The sequence below is a fragment of the Euleptes europaea genome, chromosome 18 (genome assembly GCF_029931775.1).
Source record: "Euleptes europaea isolate rEulEur1 chromosome 18, rEulEur1.hap1, whole genome shotgun sequence".
NCBI lineage: Eukaryota > Metazoa > Chordata > Lepidosauria > Squamata > Sphaerodactylidae > Euleptes > Euleptes europaea.
Window position 1 is genome coordinate 27417992 of NC_079329.1, and position 19195 is coordinate 27437186.

At 49.4% G+C, this 19195-nt stretch overlaps 1 protein-coding gene across 1 annotated transcript in view; it reads left to right on the forward strand.

Moving 5' to 3' along the window:
• ARHGAP23 (Rho GTPase activating protein 23) overlaps positions 1-11491 on the forward strand; it is a 140441-nt gene extending 128950 nt beyond the window's left edge. Inside the window, exons 22-24 of the mRNA XM_056864757.1 lie at positions 69-165; positions 7897-7928; positions 10277-11491. Coding sequence (XP_056720735.1) covers positions 69-165; positions 7897-7928; positions 10277-11449 — 1302 coding nt within the window. The 3' untranslated portion in view covers positions 11450-11491. The remainder of the gene's footprint in view (positions 1-68; positions 166-7896; positions 7929-10276) is intronic.
• Positions 11492-19195: the final 7704 nt, after the last annotated feature.

The following is a 19195-nucleotide window of genomic DNA, read 5'->3' on the forward strand; positions in this document are numbered from 1 at the left end:
GGAGCACTACAGCTCTAGTGATTACCTTGACCCTTTGCTTCCTAATCAATTATGTGCTCATTTCATAGACCCCGGTAGATGAGCAGGAAGCCCAGTCAGTGCCGAATATCGAGTACCTTCTGCCCAACATCAGGAGGACGACGGTGGCACCCGGGGACGCTTCAGGTGAGCATGGAGGGCCAGATTGGAAGCGAGTCGCGGGGAGTTAAACCAACCACCAGTGGAATTCCCACAATGCAAAGTCCTGGCTGGTTTTGCTGAGTTTTGTCTCCCTGGGAGGGTTCTCCCCCTGAGTAGTTGCATCATAAAAATAAAAGGGACCTTAGATCCTCCTTCCTTCTCCTGACCTGCCTGTCTGCTCTCAAATCTAATGTGTGCATCCCTCAGCTCTTGTTTTTATTAGCTTTTCATTAGCTTTGTGAATTTTCCTTAGTGGTTTGTGGCTGAGTGAACCCACCTGCCCCTAGACTACACGCCATCATGTTATGTCATAGGCTACAAAGCAAAGGTCTTCCTTTGTCCAAAAGATGGCAGTTCTCCAGTTAGAAAGAGGGTTCCCCATCATTAAGATAGCCACCCTGAATGACTTTCTCCGGGTCTTCCCTGGGCCAGCTTTACCAGTTGTGTTGTTAGAAAGAAAATGTACCTCCCTTCCCCCCTCCTCCCACATTTATTCCAATATAATAGTAGCCTATGGACAATAGCAATTGGAGTGTCCATTAAGTTTCTTGAAGAGGCTCCAATTTGTAGGCCAGGGGTCCCCAACATGTTTCCCATGGGTGCCATGGCGCCCACCAACACCTTTTCTGACTCCTGCCAAGTGGTTATAGAAAGTGGGTGGGGCCAGATAGGGCTTTTACCCAGCAAGGCTTCTTATTGGCCATTGGAGATTTGATTGGCTGTGCAGATTTTTAAAAACATTGCTTTGGCAGCAGCTGCCACCACAACACAAGAGTCTTCACTGTGTGACTGACGGTAAGCAGTGGCAACCGTTTTGTAGCTGGCTCCGCCTCCTACAGCAGCCATTTTGTGGCTGCGCCCACCACACTGTTTCAGAATTCCTGTGGTGCCCCAGGCTCAAAAATGTTGGGGACCCCTGGTGTAGGCGATGGAAGAAGATTTCCCCTACACTCCATTTCTGATTGCGTATATGCAGAGAGGGTGGTCGTTTGGTTAGGTGGACTCTTCCCCTTGGACTTTATAGACTTCCTTAACATTTTTTTGCTGTCTTTCTTCTTTCCTTCCTTCTCTCTTCTCATCTTCCTCCTCCTTCCTACTTCAGCGGATCTACCGGAGCTCTAGAGCTGGTACAGTGTGGTTGTGCTCTGGTGTTCATTCACTAATTCCATCCAGTGATCACGAGAGATTGAGGCAGGCGAGTTGGAGGGCGGCGGGAGGTGGTTTTCCTGGCTCCTGACCCATTTGTCCACAATGGCACATATCATGAGACAAAGCTGTGCATGTGGTTTCGACTCCAGCGTGGCTTCTTTCAGTTCAGATTCGAGGGGCAAAAATGTTGGCCACTCTCCTTATTTGGGGTTGGGTCTGATGTGCTGAAGTCGATTCACACTCCATTTAAGGTCAGTGGCTAAAATCAAACTGTGATCATTGAGGACCCCCCCAGATTAATTTTAAAAAACCAAAACAGACCTATTTGGGTTAACTAAATGGAATTCAAATTATTATCACAGGCATCCAGAACAATATGTAACTTTCATGCGGCTCCTCATTGACATGGGCCGTTTTTAAAAACATGCTCATTGAAGTTTTATCCCATCAAAGTGGCTTACCAAATGCTAAAAACAAAACCCAACAAAATGTATGAAGCTTCACTGTTGAAAATACACAGCACAGTATATAACAACGATAAATTAATAATGAAAACAAGTGCAGAATTGATGGACAGTTAGCGTGGCCTTTTCCTGCCTGTCCTCTCTCTCGTAATCACTAGCCACTAACTCCACGTGGGCACACGGGTGGGGGGGGGCAGACTTTGGAGGGTGGGGGCCTCGGGGGCCATCCATGGTCTTGTCTGTGTGGTTTCGTTGATGTCTGCTGTGGCAAATTTGGGGAGGGGGGCTGCAGCTTTTGCATAGATGACTTGCCTGGGGCTGGTACCCCCTTTCTCCCCACCCCTGTAAAAGATGAAAAATTAACACCTGCTCAGTGGACTCGGGCTGTTTCTGTCACCTTGAGCTGATTTCTCCCTTTTGGGTTCCCCAATGCCCACCCCTGCCTTGGGTCTCATCCCGTTTGCCAGTGCTTGCTTCTTGCTGGATATGTCTGGGCCGGCTTTTAATTTTTTTAAAACCCAGGCAGCATGTGAACAGACCCGGATGGGATTGCATCGCCATGATTTAGATTGCACGGAGTCACCAAATGTCGGCAGCGACTTGACGGCACTTTATACACTTAAGGCAGAATCAAACAATCTCCAGCGTGGAGAATCAAGGCAGAATCAAACAATCTCCAGAGAGCCAACGTGGTGTAGTGGTTAAGAGCGGTGGTTTGGAGCGGTGGATTCTGATCTGGAGAACCGGGTTTGATTCCCTACCCCTCCACATGAGCGGCGGAGGTGAATCTGGTGAACTGGATTTGTTTCCCCACTCCTACACACTGACCTAAAGGATGGAGGATTGGATGGGAAAATCGGATGCCTCCCTTATCCTTACTCCTGTTATCACTGACTCTAACCCCTCCAGCTTCCTAAGCTTACCATAAAATTCCCTGCAGGCAAGGAATTCCTGTTCACAGAGTAAGCCCGCACTGTCGGAACGTACTGCCAGTGAACATAGTTAAGGCCATTAATTAGGATGACTTTGAAAGGTTTACAGATGAAAGATCCATCAGTGGCTTCTAGCTATGATGACAGAAGGGAACATCTACATCCAGAGGTAGCAAACCTTTGATTCCTAGTGCTGGGAGGCAATATTAGGAAGGGACTGTGGCTCAGTGGTAGAGCCTCTGCTTGGCATGCAGAAGGTCCCAGGTTCAATCCCCAGCATCTCCAGTTAAAGAGAACAGGCAAGTAGGTGATGTGAAAGACCTCTGCCTGAGACCCTGGAGAGCCGCTGCCGGTCTGAGTAGACAGTGCTGACTTTGCTGGACTGAGGGTCTGGTTCGGTATAAGGCAGCTTCATGTGATCATGTGAAGGCCTGAGCCTCCATGCGCTGTTTCCAGGGCAATTGGTCGACCACTGTGTGAACCCGGATACTGCAGTGGGTGTGCCACCACGGGGCTCTTCTTATGTACTTACCTGCAGCTCACCAACCATGCAACATCACCTGTAAGGTGCCTCACAGTTTCTTGGTTTTTGCAGTCCCAGGCAGATGGCAGAAAGATCTTCTGGTGGGACCAACCCTATAATGAATGAGGGCAGATTGCATTGCTCTGAGCTCGCGCCTGCAGATGGGAATTCAGTGTGCCCATTTCCATGCACGTGTGTGCAGAAGGCCTTTTGTCAGGACTTGGTCAGGAAGCTGCGCTTAAGCCACCATAAGTGGCTGGTGGACTGCCCTTGCTCAGGGGGTCAGATGTTGCGTAGACCTGACGTGAACTAACCGTTGCCAAAGCCCAGCGCGCTGTGTGTTCCTTTGGGGGTTTATTCAGGATTGCTGTACCCATACATACAGTGGTATCCAAGTAGCAATCAGGAGAACCATCACTTCAGAAGGAGGATACCTATCGGTCTAGTACAGGAGTCCACAACACCTTTTCTGGAGCCCACCAAGTGGTTTTAGGAGGTGGGTGGGGCCAGCCAGTCTTGTGATTGACTATTAGGCCATTTATGCTTGGTAATTAGCAGCGCATTAGCAGGCTGAAGTGCCCTGCAGCTTTTATTTGAGTTTTGCACGCTAACCCGTCATTCAGGAAGTGACTGCGAAGCCAGCGCATACCTGCTTCGCATTTCTTAAGAGCCCCATTAACGTGACCTTTTGTGTTTGATCCGCCCTCGCTGCAAAGAATCCCCTCGAAGCATGCAAAATTCACAGCCACACGTTAGCTATGCAAACGGAGGTGGCTAATGGAAGGAACAAAGGAGCGGGGGGGGGGGTAGGGTGGAATTTCTCCTTTTGCGTCGGGACCGTGAATAGGCATTTTAAAGGTCGCAGTTTAAAAAACAGCTTTGAGCGAGCATCAAAATTGACCCTGTATAAATAGCCTTAGAGATCTGATTGGCTGTGCGGATTTTTTAAACTGTTGCTTTGGCAGCCGCCGTCGCCCCAGCAGAACGATCAGCACCGTATGTCTGAAGTGAAGCTGTAGCAATCGCTTTGTGGCTGGCTCCGCCTCCTGTGGCAGCCATTTTGTTGCCACGCCCACCATGCCGGGTCAGAATTCAAAACGTGCCTGCAGGCTCAAAAAGATAAGAGACCCCTGGTTTGAAACGTCTTTTTAAAAATCCCATCTTCCTTCCCAGAAGCTTAGTGTGGTGTACTTTGTTCTCCCTTCATCATTTTATCCTGAAATCAACCTGTGAGGTAGGTGAGGCTGAAGGAGAGTGACTGGCCCACGCTCTCCCAACAAGCTTCCAAGACCGAATGTGGGGATTTGAACCTGGGTCTCCTAGTCCATCTTGCCTACCACTACCCCCATTGGCTTTGTCATCCTATGAATCACTTTTCAGGGGCTAAGTGGGGAGCAAGCCAGATGTTCAGCGGCCTGCAAGTTTTCTATGGCCCTGGTACCTAGAGAATGCACCTTGTTCAGCTTTGTTCCACTGGCTTTGCTGGTTAGCGTGGTTATTTGTATCACGTGGGTGGACGCGCCAGTGGGTGGAAGAGTCATCAGCATTGTAGACTCTGTACTTTTTCATTCATGGTGCTCTGTCCATTCAGGGGGGGGCTCAACCCCTTTCTCGCTCTTTCCCCCTTAGTTTCTCTTCCCCTCTTTTCTTTGGGTGGCTGTCAAGGCATGAAATTTCACTTATATGTCAGTAATTTAACAGTCCCAGGTTTCCGAAGAGCCTTTATGCTTGCTCGTCTGAATGCCGCGCCTCCAGGAGTGCTAAATGGAAGATATGACAATTTACCCAACTCACAAAGACTTTGCTCATGTAACACGAAGGAAATTGATATGATGCTGGAGTGTCCCCATTTCAAACTCCAAGGCGACCAATGGATTACTCCTATTTTATCGAAACTACCTGCTACCGTAACAGGCGATAAAATAGTCCCCTTTTTGCTGGTGGATAGAGATCCAAGTCTAACACTAGCAGTTGCCAAGTATCACTCCACCATATTTTCCTTAAAGAATTTTTTTAAAAAACTCCCTATTAACTGCTCATGACCTGTGGGTCATGGGAGCTTGAAAAAATTTTTTAAAAAGAAATTTCACTTAGGCCATTTATGCTTGGTAATTAGCAGCGCATTCCAGGCTGAAGTGCCCCACATATTTTTTGGAGTTTTTCACGCTGAACTGTCATTCAGGAAGTGACTGCGAAGCCGGCGTATACCTGCTTTGCATTTCTTAAGAGCCCCTTTAACGCGACCATTTGTGTTTGCTCCTCCTCTTCCTCCTCCTCCTCGAAGAATCCCCTCAAGGAAGCATGCAAAATCACAGCCAAGCTAGCTATGTGATTGCTAACGGTTATGGAAACGAAGGAACAAAGGAGCAGGCGAGTGTGGGGGTGGTGGAATTTCTTCTTTCGCATCGGGACTGTGAATAGGCATTTTAAAGGTTGTGTTTTAAAAAAGAGCTTTGAGCGAGCATCAAATGCATAAATGGCCTTAGTCTGTCTTCTCATTTTGTTTTGTTTTTTTTAAACATCCCATCCTTCCTCCACAGAGTTTGGAGCAGTGGTTGTAGTTCTCCGTTTTTAAATAATGAGAAGCCGGGGACTGATTGCAGCCATCATTTGCAATCCCGGGAGGTGTGTTTTTGAACGGGCAGGCAGGCAGTGTTGCCAACCTCCAGGTGGCGGCTGAAGATCTCCTAGAATTACAACTGGTCTCCAGACGGCAGAGATCAGTTCGCCTGGAGAAAATGGCCACTTTGGAAGGTGGACTCCATGGCATTATACCCCGCTGGGGTTCCTCCCCGCCCCAAACCACACCCTTTTTAGGCTCCCCCCCCCAAATCTCCAGGTATCTCCCAACCCAGAGCTGACAACTCTACAAGCAGGCCTTCTTTTCTACTAACTAGTTGAACAAACTTCCTTGCAAAATACTTTGTATCTCAACATTTTGGAACCCTCTTAATTTCCAAAGGTTTTTATTGGAGCTGCACTGTTCTAAACAGTCTCTTCGTGCATTTAAGATTCTTTGTTTTTCTCTCTGGCAACAACCAAATACCACATCTGCATTATTCAGTTGGGGAGGGGGGGTGCTAAATATCCATCATGAGAGCAGCTGAATCAGGGGTTCCCTAATCATTTTCTAATCCTTTAATGCCATGTGTTAGATGCCTTTCCTTGGGGACAGAGAGCTAACACTATAGGGCAAAAAAATTGCATATCTCCTTGGCGAGGGGACCAGAAGGCTTAAGGTTGTCCACAGAGTGCAGAGAGTGATCCTAAAGAGGTTGTCAAAAGGAAAATAAGTTTGCGAGTAGAGTTGCTAACCCTCCCCTGGGACCTGAAGATGTCCTGAAATTATAGCTACAGAGAGCAGTTCGCTGCTTTGGAGGGTGGACTCTATGTCATTGTACCCTGTGGATATGTCCCACAGGGAATTTGCAACCATAGTTGTGAATTTGCATGTGTGTGAGAGAGAGAGAGAAACAGGGAGATGTGCAGAATCTCCGCAGGTATATCCAACACCTTTTTCCAAGGGGAGGCGAGTTCCTGAGCCACATGGGCAGAGTCCCGCGAGAGGAAACCGACTTCTCTGCCCCACCTCTTTCACCGCAGCCTTCTCTGCCACCCCTGAAATTGTGCTGTTGCAGGTCAGAAAACCCCAAAGGTCAGAGGACAGCAGAAGGCGGGAATTGGCAAAACTCTCCCTCCCCCTCCTTCGCCAACGGAAAAGTCGTCCTGTCCGAAAAGCATCTGCTGCACCAGCAGAATGGCGCCTGAGGACCCGATCCTCAAATGATATGAGGGTCTGCAATTTCATAATGTTTGAGAAGCACAGCCTACCCAGGGGGAAAGCGCGGGTGGCACTGGGAAGAACTGGCTGAGTTTGACTTGGGAGCGCGAGGCAGAAGCCAAACAAAGGTTGTTTATGCATGGGAACTTTCACTTGCATTCGCCCCGGTCTGCCTCGGTTGTTCCTTGCAGTTATGCATGAGTTTCCCGTCCATTAGGGATGACCTCGCTGGCAGCCCTCGCAATGTCCAGGTCTTCCCATTCCTCTGTTAGCCCGACTCTTCCATCTCCCCTGAGCTAAGCCCGGGTGAAATCCCCGTGCATAAGGCAAAGTGCGGGGCACGCAGGATTGGTTTCGCTCACAGCCAATTACAAAGCAGCATGTCCAGAGGCGGGGATTGAAATACTTCCTGCTTCCTCGGGGCTCTTTTTAAGCAAAAGAAAGGCTTTTTAAAAACGAGGCTTGGATTTCTCTCCCTCCCCTCCCTTTCTTTCAGATGGCTCCGTTTTTTGTTTTTTGTTCTTAAAATTCTTTTTTATGCGGCAATTGGTTTTTTGGGGGGGATTTTCTCTCACAATGAGCACTGCGAAGTAAGCCAATTACAAAGCAGCATTTAAAGGGGCGGGGACTTGATTTGAGCTTGGAGACGGCTGGTGCAGAGATTCTCAACTGGAAAGTGTGGGTCTAGCCAGCAACGAACCTCAGGTAAAACTCCCATGCATAAATGACCAAAGATTGTCAGGAGGACGTTGGGTTCTGATGTCATGGTTCTCCTTCTTCTCGGGCAGCTGCGCAAACCCGCCTGCTACCCCTGCCCCGCCTCTAATCGGTGCTGTCTTCTTTTTTTCTTTTGGGTGATCCCTGCAGATTCGACCAATGGTGGCTCAGCTAAATCAAAGGTAAGGGGACCCTCTTGTGTGGAGGGCAGACCGTTTTGGGGAGGGGAGAGGAGGGAGGAGCACAGGAGGCCTCGGATGTTGCCTTCCCAAAGCTTGGTGCTCTTTAGCGTTCGCAGTCTCTCAGTGCCCGGACGCACAAGAGCTTTTGGAGGAGGAGCCACAGTTCAGCGAGAAAGGGCCTTCTGTTTTGCATGCAGAAGGTTCTGGGTTCAATCCCCAGCATCTCCTCTTGAAAGGATCAGGTAGGAGGTGATATGAAAGGCCTTGACCTGAGACCCTGGAAGGCTACTGCCAGTCAGAATCAGGGCCAAAGCAGCGGAAGAAGAAGAGTTGGTTTTTATACCCTGCTTTTCTCTGCCAAAAGGAGTCTCAAAGCGGCTTACAATCCCCTTCCCTCCCCACCCCCCCAGTTGGCACCTTGTGAGGTAGGTAGGGCTGAGTTCAGAGAGAACTGTGACTAGCCCAAGGTTACCCAGCAGGCTTCATGTGGGAAGGAGTGGGGAATCGAACCCGGTTCTCCAGACTAGGGTCCACTGCTCTTAACCACTACACCACACTAGCTCTCTCAGCAGTAGACTGAGAAATGAATACTGTTAGTATATGCAGGGGTACCTGCCTTTGCACAGTACCCTGCTCCTGCTCCTGTTTAAACCTGCTATATACATATAGCAACGGATAGTTCATATTATACACGAGAGTATAGTCCAGTCCCTTTTCCATTTGGCTAGTTTGCACGCCATTCATTGTGAGAACTGTTTACCAGTATTAATGACAGTGCAATTACTGAGCCAAATCTTTTTTCCAGGGGCTTTTGGTGTCGTGGTTAAGAGCGGTGGTTTGGAGCGGTGGGCTCTGATCTGGAGAACCGGGTTTGATTCCCCCACTCCTCCACATGAGCAGCGGAAGCTAATCTGGTGAACTGGATTTGTTTCCCCACTCCTACACACAAAGCCAGCTGGGTGGCCTTGGGCAAGTCACACTCTCTCAGCCCCACCTACCTCACAGGGTGTCTGTTGTGGAGAGGGGAAGGGAAGGTGATTGTAAGCCGGTTTGATTCTCCCTTAAGTGGCAGAGAAAGTTGACATATAAAAACTAACTCTTCTTCTTCTTGTTGTTGCGCTCTCCTCTTTCAGCCAACTCCAGTCGCTGATGCCCTAAACCAGGGTTCCTCAACCGATACCTTTTCTGGCACCCGCCAGGTGTTTTTGGGAAGTGGGCAGGGTCAGGTAGGGCTTTTGCCCTGCAAGGCTTCTGATTGGCTGTTGGAGATTTGATTGGCTGTGCAGATTTTTTTAAAATGTTGCTTTGGCAGCAGCTGCCACCACAGCACAAGGATTTGCACTGTTTGACTGAAGTTAAGCTGCTGCGATTATTTTGTGGCTGGCTCCACCTCCCGCCGCAGCCGTTTGGTGGCAGCCATTTGGTTGCTGTGCCCACCGCACCATGTCAGAATTCCAAATGTACCCACAGGCTCAGAAAGGCTGGGGACCCCCTGCCACAAACACACGAGCATGACTTTTGTGCTCCAGGTCCGTTTATTTTAGAACTGCCACCAGCCCCTGGTTCTGTGCTCCCATTCACAAAAGGGGATTAAATGCCTCACTCCCACCTGTAAACAGACTTTTAAAAAAGCAAGGGAAAGCACTTATTTATCAGTACACTCACAGTTAACATAAAAAAAAGCAGTTATGGGGTAGCTAATCCGAGTTATGGGATCTTGCATGGTAATTGCAGAGTTTGTTCCCCGGAGGACTCTCCGTTCAGCGAATACCAATCGTCCGGTGGTCCCTGGCCCGAGGAGTGTCCGGCTGGCCTCAACCAGGGCCAGGGCTTTTTCTGCCCTGGCCCCTGCCTAATGGAATAGCCTCTCTAATGAGACCAGGGCCCTGCGGGACCTTGGAGAGTTTTGCAGAGTTTGTAAAACAGAGCTGTTCCGCCAGGCCTATGATTGAGGCCAGCCAAGGCTCCCTATGTATAAATGCTGGCCTCCCCTAACCCCCACTGTGGTATCGTTCCCTATATCAATCTGGGACTTATTCCATCTGCTCGCCTAGTTGTAGCATTGTGTTTTACACTCCAGAAGCGCCTCGGGTTATTTAGTATATCTGTTTTATATGACTTTTTATAGGGCTACTTTAAATGTTGTTTTATTGATTTAATGGGATATTTATATTCTTTGTAAGCCGCTCTGAGCCCAGTTTCGACCGGGGAGTGCGGGATAGTAAGTTGAAATAATAAATAAATAGTTTCTCAGGGTTAGCAATCCCTGAAGCCAGGCAACGTGACCAGTTCCTGCTTGTGCCTTTCCTTTCTCACCCCCCTCCTCCTCCTCCTTTTTTTTGCCACAGGCTTTGTGGACCTCCCGGAAGGAGCACAGCCACAAGGAGATGCTCACCATCTCCTTCATCTCAGCCGTCGCCCACAAGAGGAAGAAGCGGAGAGAGGCCAAACGTTTCGGGAGCAGCACCGATGACGATTCCGAGCACGAGTCGGCCGCCAAGCCATCCCCAAAGGGAACCGAGGAGGAGGAGGAGGCCAAGGAGGAGCTCAGAGAGGCCGAGAGACTGCGGAGCAGTGGGGGCAGAGTCTCCAACCCCGACATGCAGAACGAGGAAGAGTTCGCTGCCAAGTTGGAAGCAGAGCCAGAAGAGAGGAAGGGGGAGGCACCTCGGGGCAGCCCTGACGCCCGCTCCATCGTATCTGGGTACTCCACCCTTTCCACCATCGATCGCAGCCTGTGCTTGGAGGTGCAGTCAGTGGCAGAGAGCCGCGGGGAGGAGGCGGATGACGAACGGAGCGAATTCAGCCACGTGGAGACGGACACCGAGAACGGTTTTGGGCCCGGACAGGCCAGGATGCCCGGACAGGCCAGGGGAGCGGTGTCCGGGGAAGGCGGGGCTGTTCCCTCTGACAAGACGAATCACAACCGGGCCTCCTTCAGCTCCCACCACCTCATGCAGTGTGACACCCTGGCACGGCGCAAGCTCTCCCGGCCCTGCCGCAACAGCGAGGGCTCCTCCAAGAGCAGCACCGAAGTCCCGAGTTCCAGCTCGCTGGGCAGCCAGGAGTCTCTGCAGCTGGCGGAGGCCCACCCCCGGCCTTCCCTCGCAGAGCAGCTGCGCCTCCGCCTGCGCGGCTCGGCGGATGACATGCCTGTGGTCCACATGCGCAAGCCGCACCCGCCCGAGACGCGGCGCAAGAAGAACAGCTGGCGGCGCCACACGGTGGTCGTGCCCGGCGGCCTCAAAGACCTGAAGTACGAGTGGACAGAACAGCACCTGTCGGGGGCTCCCGGGGCCTGCCCGTTTGATTCCTCGAGCAGAGATCCCCTGAGGGACAACAAGGACTCTGGGTTGAGCAGCCTGGAGTCGACCAAAGCTCGGTCTTCCTCATCCACGCCGGGAAACGTGGCGGCTCCTGTTCAGCAGGGGGGTGACGACCAACAGCACCGGAAGGGGGGCTCTGAGGGGCGCTCAGCTCCCCGGCGCGCAGCCTCCTTGCGCTTCCACCAGTGTCTCTAGGCAGCTCCTTGTGGAAGCTCTTGCTGGAAGGCTTAGAAGGGTTCGGCCGGGCTCGTAGCCCTGACCTGCAGACGGGGATGGGCGGCCGTAGATACAGCCTTCCCCTTGAGCTCCCACTGGCGATCCCTGCCAGGACTTCTTTGATACCTCAAACTTCAGCAGAGCAAAGCGTCCCTTTCCCCCCCCCCCCTGATTTCTGGTCTCCTTCCCCTGGTATTAATTTAATGACACCTTTATTCTGTGACATGCAAATGTATTTATTCACCCTCCCCCATCTTTCTTTCCCCAGAACAGAAGTTGGCATGGGTGTGGCGGGGACAGAGCGGTTCCCCCTAGCTGGCAGGGAAGTTTTATCTGAGTTTTGACACTGGGAAGTGATTTGAGGGCATAATTAACCCCCAATTTCCACTTTAAACTCTCCCACCCTCACTCTGGAGCACTTGGTTGGGGAAGCAAAGGAAAGCGGAAGAGCAGAATCCAACGTTTTAGGCTACCCAACAAGAGCCTCATCATTTCCAACTCTGCCTCATTTTCCACCAAACGGCATTGCTCCGTTGATGTCCCTGCATGCAGGGTTCAGTCCCCAGCATCTCCATGCAAAACACTTAAGTAATGGGTGATGTGAAAAATGTCGATCCAAGACCCCGGAGAGCCGCTGCCCGTCTGAGAAGACAATACTGACCTAGATAGACCAATGGTCTGACTCAGTATAATTCAGCTTCATGTGTGTTTAACTGAAATCCAAACCAGATGTGGGCTTGGAATTCTGCTGGAGCTTCCAGTGGTTTTTTGTTAAAGTTAATCTGCCTTGGGTGCCTGTCAAGAGGAAGTCTGATTTGATTCAGTACCATGGCTCTTGGGGACGGGGGCATGAGGCTTAAGTCTTTTGTCCCCTGCCATATTTCTCAGCTCGAGACAGTTTTGGGGAGCTGATGTTTGCCCCATTGGGCTAAACTGGGGTGTTCCTAGATGTTTAGCCCAGTGCAGCGAATAGTGGCTCCACAAAACTGTTTCGGATTAGGGAAATGGCACATATGCATGTGTGTGTGTGGGGAGGGCTTAATCCTCCCCACCTATGTGCTGTGGCCCCCAATCCATATTGCCCCCCTAATGCACCTGAATTTTTTTTTTAATTACTGGCGCGCCAAAGAGGGAACTCATGATACACATCTGGTTTGGGTCCTGATAAGAGACTACTGGGAAAACCAGAGCAGCCATGCGGCTGGATGTAGGTAGACAGGTGTGTCTGTATGACTACACCTGGTTGCCGATCAAGCACATGTTTTTCTGCCTCACAGCTCCCCTTGTGGCAGGATTGGTCTTCTTTCTCCCTCAATCTCCTAATAGTAACGGCAACCAGCAATCTTACTGTTGAGAGGTTCCCATAAAACGCCCACTGATAAAATGGTGCCCGCCCCCAAGATCAGCAGAGGGAGAAGCCTTTTGCTGGATTTCTCACCTACCTTGGCTTGGTGTCAGCAAGGTTCCCCCCGAGTTGGTGGCTTCAGCTGCCATACTCTTCACATGTGTGGGAATAAGTGCACAAGTCCCATGGGGTGATCTGTGCCCACCCACTTGCCCATGAAGATCACCTGGACAAGAGAAACCCATCCCAGCCCACAGAGCAGTGGCAAACGCTGTCACCTAAGACACACACCTTTTACCTGGCTTAAAATGCACTGTTCTACTCCTGTTGAGTGACATCATCCTCCCCCCAACACATGGAGACCTATGTCACCTAGCAGATTTATTGCAGCATAAGCTCTGGCCCTACAAAATTTATGCCACGAGAAACCAATTATCCTTTACGATGCCATGGCGGCTTTTGTTGCAGTGGACTAAAACGGCCACCCCCTTTGGAATCTTCTGTGATGTTTCCCTTTTGGCAAACTCTTGCACAAAATCTGGGTGCCCCCCTTTGGTCCCACCCCTCTTTTCTGTCTACCTGCCCCCTTTCAGAGTTGATTGAAAGCCTTAACTAAAATGCCGGTTCTCTCTCCCTCTGCCCCCTAAGGCTCCGCAACCATTTTGAAGCTCCATTTGCCATTCGGATACTGAAGGCCAAAAGTCTTTATCCCAAAAGCTCTCGGCCCCTCTTATCTCATAGTCTTTTCTGCAAACCTTGGCCTATGCAGTGGCTTTGGGCGGAGCCACAAAGATCCTCTGGCGTTCTGCTTTATGCTTCAGGCATGCAAAGTTTGGAGCAGAGAGTGACGTTATGCAAACCAGAATTCAGCGGGCTGCTTCTGCCTTTTTAAGCGCTCCCTGCAACTTTTTGGTGCTAGAAGAAAACTCGTGCGATGAAACCTCCCTTCCTCCCTCCCCAAGAAGGCACAAAGTTGTGTAAGGATTCCTGTACAAATTCTTCTTTATGTGGGGACTGTCCCACCTTTGCTCAATCCACTGTGTGCCTCATCTGCAGCGCAGAGAGGAGAACGATTGGCACTTTGCGATTTGTCTGGGATATGTGTGTTTGTGTGGGTGTGTGTTTGAAGCAGTGGGCAAGCGTGTTAGATTCCCTCTCCCTCCATGGCCCAGGGCAGACACGCCGTAAGACAGTCTTTGTACTGATAACTCCCCCAAATAAGTGTGTGCTCTTGTCAGGATTCTTTTTTCTCCCCAGCGATGCCTGCAACAACCAAATCACACCACCTTGTGCTATGCAGTTCTCTCTGAAGCTCATACGTTTAGAAAAAGAAATATGTTACTTGGTGGTTCTTGGTGCTACAGTTTGTTTTTAAACAGTGTCTTCCCCCTTCCTGGCTTCCTCGTTGTGTTGGACAGAAGGAAACAAACCAAAAGGCCACACATTTACGCGTCAGGGTAGCCATTATTCTTGCTAGAAAGGACATCTTACATTGAGTCTCGGTGTCTGGGCATTAAAGCCCTTCCATCAGCGCTCATCTCTTTGAAAGATTCTTGTGTGCTCATAAAGGCATGCTAGAAAAATGTGATTCTCCCAGGTCTGTAATATGTAAACACCGTGGGAATGCGCACCACTGCAGAGTGACTGGGAAACCCCATCTTCATGCTGGTAGTTCTCTGTCCAAAGCGATCTTGTGTTAGCCTCATTTTTGCGGGCATCCTTAAGCACATATCGCTTTTGTATGTGGTGGGTTGAGATTAAATGAAGGGCCTCAACCTCTGTGCCCTTTTATTGGCCCTCTAGGGCAACAGGTTGGCTGCTTGTGGGAGACAGGATGCTGGACTAGAGGGACCCTTGGTCTGACCAGCAGGGCTGTTGCGTTGCTATGGCCTCAGAGCCTTGTCTCCCCAACCGTTGGAAGGCCGACTCCTGAACTGCAACCTGCAGGAAGCCATCACACGGTACTGCCTGCATGCTTTCAGACGTCTCTGTGTCGGTGTGGGCTAGCTCATGCTTGCATGTTCATGGGTTGATGACTACAGAATGCCGTTGCAGATGAAATGCCACACACGTTACCCGGTGTCAATCTGAGCACAAGCTTTGCGAGGACAGCTTGCAAGTCATCAGGTGCTCAGATGAGAAATCAAGTGGCCATGCTTGCAGGTGTGTGATGAAGCCTACTCTGGAACCATTGGAAAGGTGCAGGTTCTGGGCCAGAGAGGCATTCTTGCAGATGTGAGCATTAATGTGGGGCTCTGTTCCTTGTAACCTTTCCTTGGTGAGAGGATTCAGAAGAGGCAGATGACTTGGCAAGGAGGGATTGCTATTGTAATTACTTCTGAGAAGGGGCAGTGTTGAGTGATTCAGATTTATTATTAATACAGCATAAGCCAGTAAAACACATGTGTCATTTATACAAAAGGTAAAGTGTTGATAAAACACCAAAGGATTCTGTTGCGAATTCTACCACCTCCATTGGCAACAGACCCCAATATCTGCCTTGTCAGATCCCACAGGGCCTTCTCTGTGTTTTCCATACCTGGTATCTTTTAAAATGTTTTATGTAGCAGGAGAAGAAGAAGGGTTGGTTTTTATATGCCAACTTTCTCTACCGCTTAAGGCAGAATCAAACCAGCTTATAATCACCTTTCCTTCCCTACAACAGACTCACCTGTGAGGTGGGTGGGGCTGAGAGCTTTTAGAGAACTGGGACTAGCCCAAGGTCACCCAACTGGATTCATGTGGAGGAGTGGGGAAACCAACCCGGTTCACCACATTACAGTCCGCCACTCATGTGGAGGAGTGCAGAATCGAACCCGGTTCTCCAGGTTAGAGTCAGCTGCTCATAACCACTACACCATGCTGCTACTTCTACAGGAACCTTTGACTGCAGGGTAGCCATGTTCGTCTGCTGTAGCAAAGTTAAGCAGAAATCAAATGGCACCTGTAAGCCTTTTTATTTTTTTGCCATCAAGTCCCAGGTGACTTACAGCAACCCTGTAGGGTTTGCAAGGCAAGAGATAGTTCAGAGGTAGTTTGCCATTGCCTGCCTCCGTGTCACAACCCTGGTATTCCTTGGAGGTCTCCCATCCATGCTAGGGTCGAGGTTGAGAGTGTGTGACCCGCCTGAAGTCACCCAGCAATCTTCCATGGCACGAGTGGGGATTTGAACCAAGTCCGACACCTTAATCACTACACAATGCTGGCTCTCCCTGTAAGACTAAAGGTAAAGGTCCCCTATGCAAGCACCGGGTCATTCCTGACCTATGGGGTGACGTCACATCCCGACGTTTCCTAGGCAGACTTTGTTTACTGGGTGGTTTGCCATTGCCTTCCCCAGCCATCTACACTTTACCCCCAGCAAGCTGGGTACTCATTTTACCAACCTCAGAAGGATGGAAGGCTGAGTCGACCTCGAGCCAGCTACCTGAAACCGACTTCCGTCGGGACTAACCACATTTTATTCCAGCAGGAGCTTTCATCGCCTCACTTCTTCAGCTGCTGTGTAGTCTTCAGAAGTAGACTACATAGGAAACGAAGTGACGCAGAGTGATGCACACATGTGCAAAGACCTCTGGGGATTTTTAACGTTACCAAGAACCGGTATGGCAAGCACAGAGGGGAACCAACAGCTGGAATCTAGAAGAAGCACTTCTGATTCCAGTACGCCCTCCCCACCAAATTCCACAGATGACTCTTCGAAGCGATAGCCCAAATGTTGTCCTAAAGGAGGCTGCAACCCTTTGTGTTGTGCCAAGAGTTTCAGGATTACATTCAGAACTTGAATCCTGTAGAATTCAAGTGTTAGCTATTGCCAGATGGCCTTTGATTAAGAAACCCCAGTTCACCATGGAGGAGCAGAGTGAAGAAGGTTTTCCACCCATCAGCACATTCTGGTCAGACAGTAGTGGGATATTTGTCTTGGATGCCTAGAATTGCCAAGTGCGTAGAAATCATACCTTTTACAAATAAAGGCATCTGCAAGCTTCCGGACTTCAACAAAAACCATCAAGTACCTTCTTTATCACTTCTGCTCTGTGAATATTTCTAAGACGCTCAAAAGATTGCACAGTCCTAATCTTTGCCTGATTTTCTGGACTTTTTCAGTCCTTTAAGGGCAACTAACTACCCTGTATGGCCTCCAGTGTTCACACATGAATAGACTTAAAAGAGTTTCAGCCTGTGATCGTTTCGATAAGGTTAAAGGCGTAGGAAACTGTTAAACATTTGTTAGCCACCTTTGTGGCCCTTGAGGGCAGACAGGCAGGATACAAACTCCGCAAAACAAAAATGAATGAATATGAAGCAGGGGACATAATGCAAGCACAATGCATCTGAGACTTCAAAATGTCTAAAAACGGGCCTATAATTTGGGCAGTGGTCGAATTGGCAGAAGGCGAGCCAATCGTCCACTCTTACGCAGATGCAAATCTTACAGCCATTCCATTGAGGCCTTGAGCGGGAGCGGAGGGGGCATGTCGGGGTGCGGAATCGAAAACTGAACAAAACTATTTTACTATACAGTTATGCATTGTTCTTATACTTTTATGCAAATATTTTCTGTAAAGTTATTTCCCCTCCCTTTTTTCACTTTGTTTTGTAAATAGATTTTAAATGTGTAACATATGATAAAAAGAGTTTATAAGGGTTTTTTTAAAAGACTTTTTGTTTTGCTCCTTTTCAAAACCGAAGTTATGCAACAGTGTTGATTTTTTTTTTTTTAAGAGAAGTAACTCTCCGGCCTGCATGGTTTGTCCCTTTTCTCCCCTTCAGTCTGTCATACAACGTTCGATATGTATATGGTCAGCCGAATAAAGCCAGACTTTACTTTCAGAATAGCCTCAGAATTACAGTTCTATATATATTGGAAATAAACTGGTTTACTCAGAGAATGGATTTATTTGCAGCTTCTTTTTTAATGCGCTCTACATGCCATCACTTGAAATGCGTGAAGGGCCATAGCTCAGTGGTAGAGTGTCTGCTTGGTAGAGCATCTGCTTGGCATGCAGAAGGTCCCAGGTTCAACCCCCAGAAACTCCAGTTAAGGCAACTAGGTGATGTGAAAGACCTCTGCCTGAGCCCCTGGAGAGCCGCTGCCACTCTGAGTAGACAATACTGACTTTGATGAGCCAAGGGTCTGATTCAGTAGAAGGCAGCTTCATGCGTTCATGAGTTCTCTTGGATAACTGAAAACAATTTGACATGCAAAGGTATTTTCTTGAAAGTGTAATGCAGTGGGATGCCTTCCTACTGGATCCCCATTCATTTCAATGAAAGCAAGGACCATTTTACACATTACAAAGTCCAAGTGGCAGACACAAGGATAAGGATTTTCAGTCAAATGTGCTCCTGGAGTTCTGTGCTGGGAACTCAGCTCCCAGATGTTGAGGGTCCCGATTTGGATTGGAACTGCAGCATGCAAAGAGACAGGGCTTCAGCTGTTCCCTCGTGCCATTTGCGCAAACTGAACCAGCTCTAGGAAGTTGCTGTTTGCCCCCTTGAGGAAACTGATCTCTCACGATCAGTACACATACGTGTCCCCAGAGGGTTAATAGAAGCACCCTTGGTAGGGTTGCCAGGTGCCCAGTTGTGGCGGGCAAACCCCTGGCAATTCACCTTTCTGCCCGCCAACCAGCTGAGGTTCGGTGGGCAAACGTGCACACACGCGTGCACACCGCAACATGTCACTTCCTGTTTACAACTTGAGTGGTAAAAGGCCCCTTGCAATGCGTTTACACCCATAAGGGCCGTATCGCAAGCGGCCCTTTACCACTCAAACTAAGAGTGAGTGGTATAAGTCTCCTTGCGAGGCGGCGCACCAGTGCGTGCGCGATCACCCTGACATTTACTAGGCAGATTTACACCCTGACATTTACACCCTGACATCCTGACATTTACTAGGCAGACTATGTTCACGGGGTGGTTTGCCATTGCCTCCCCCAGTTGTCTACACTTTAGCCCCAGCAAGTTGGATACTCATTAGGCTCTTTAGATCAATGAAATGTTTTACCATCTTTAAAATTTTATACTGCAGGGCTAGGCTTTAGAAAATGTGGCCCAAAATGCCCTTTTCAGGCAGTGTATGTCCAGTGGGGCAAAAAATTCCTCACATTGGCAGTTAATCTCTGTGTCTACTGTTCCTGGGCGAGGAACATGAGGGCCATTTATGCAGGGAAATTTGCGCTGGGTTTGCCGCTCTGCAGACACGCAGTTTTCTTATCTGAATTCTCAAAACCATATGCATGGTGGCTTTCCCCCCCCCCCCAAAAAAAATTCCAGGAGTACCTTGAGATAAATTATGCAGAGCCAGAAAAGAGCGGGACTTACTTGCGAGTCTCTGCCGGACTGCGGCCCTCACATTTTAAAACCAGGCTCCACAC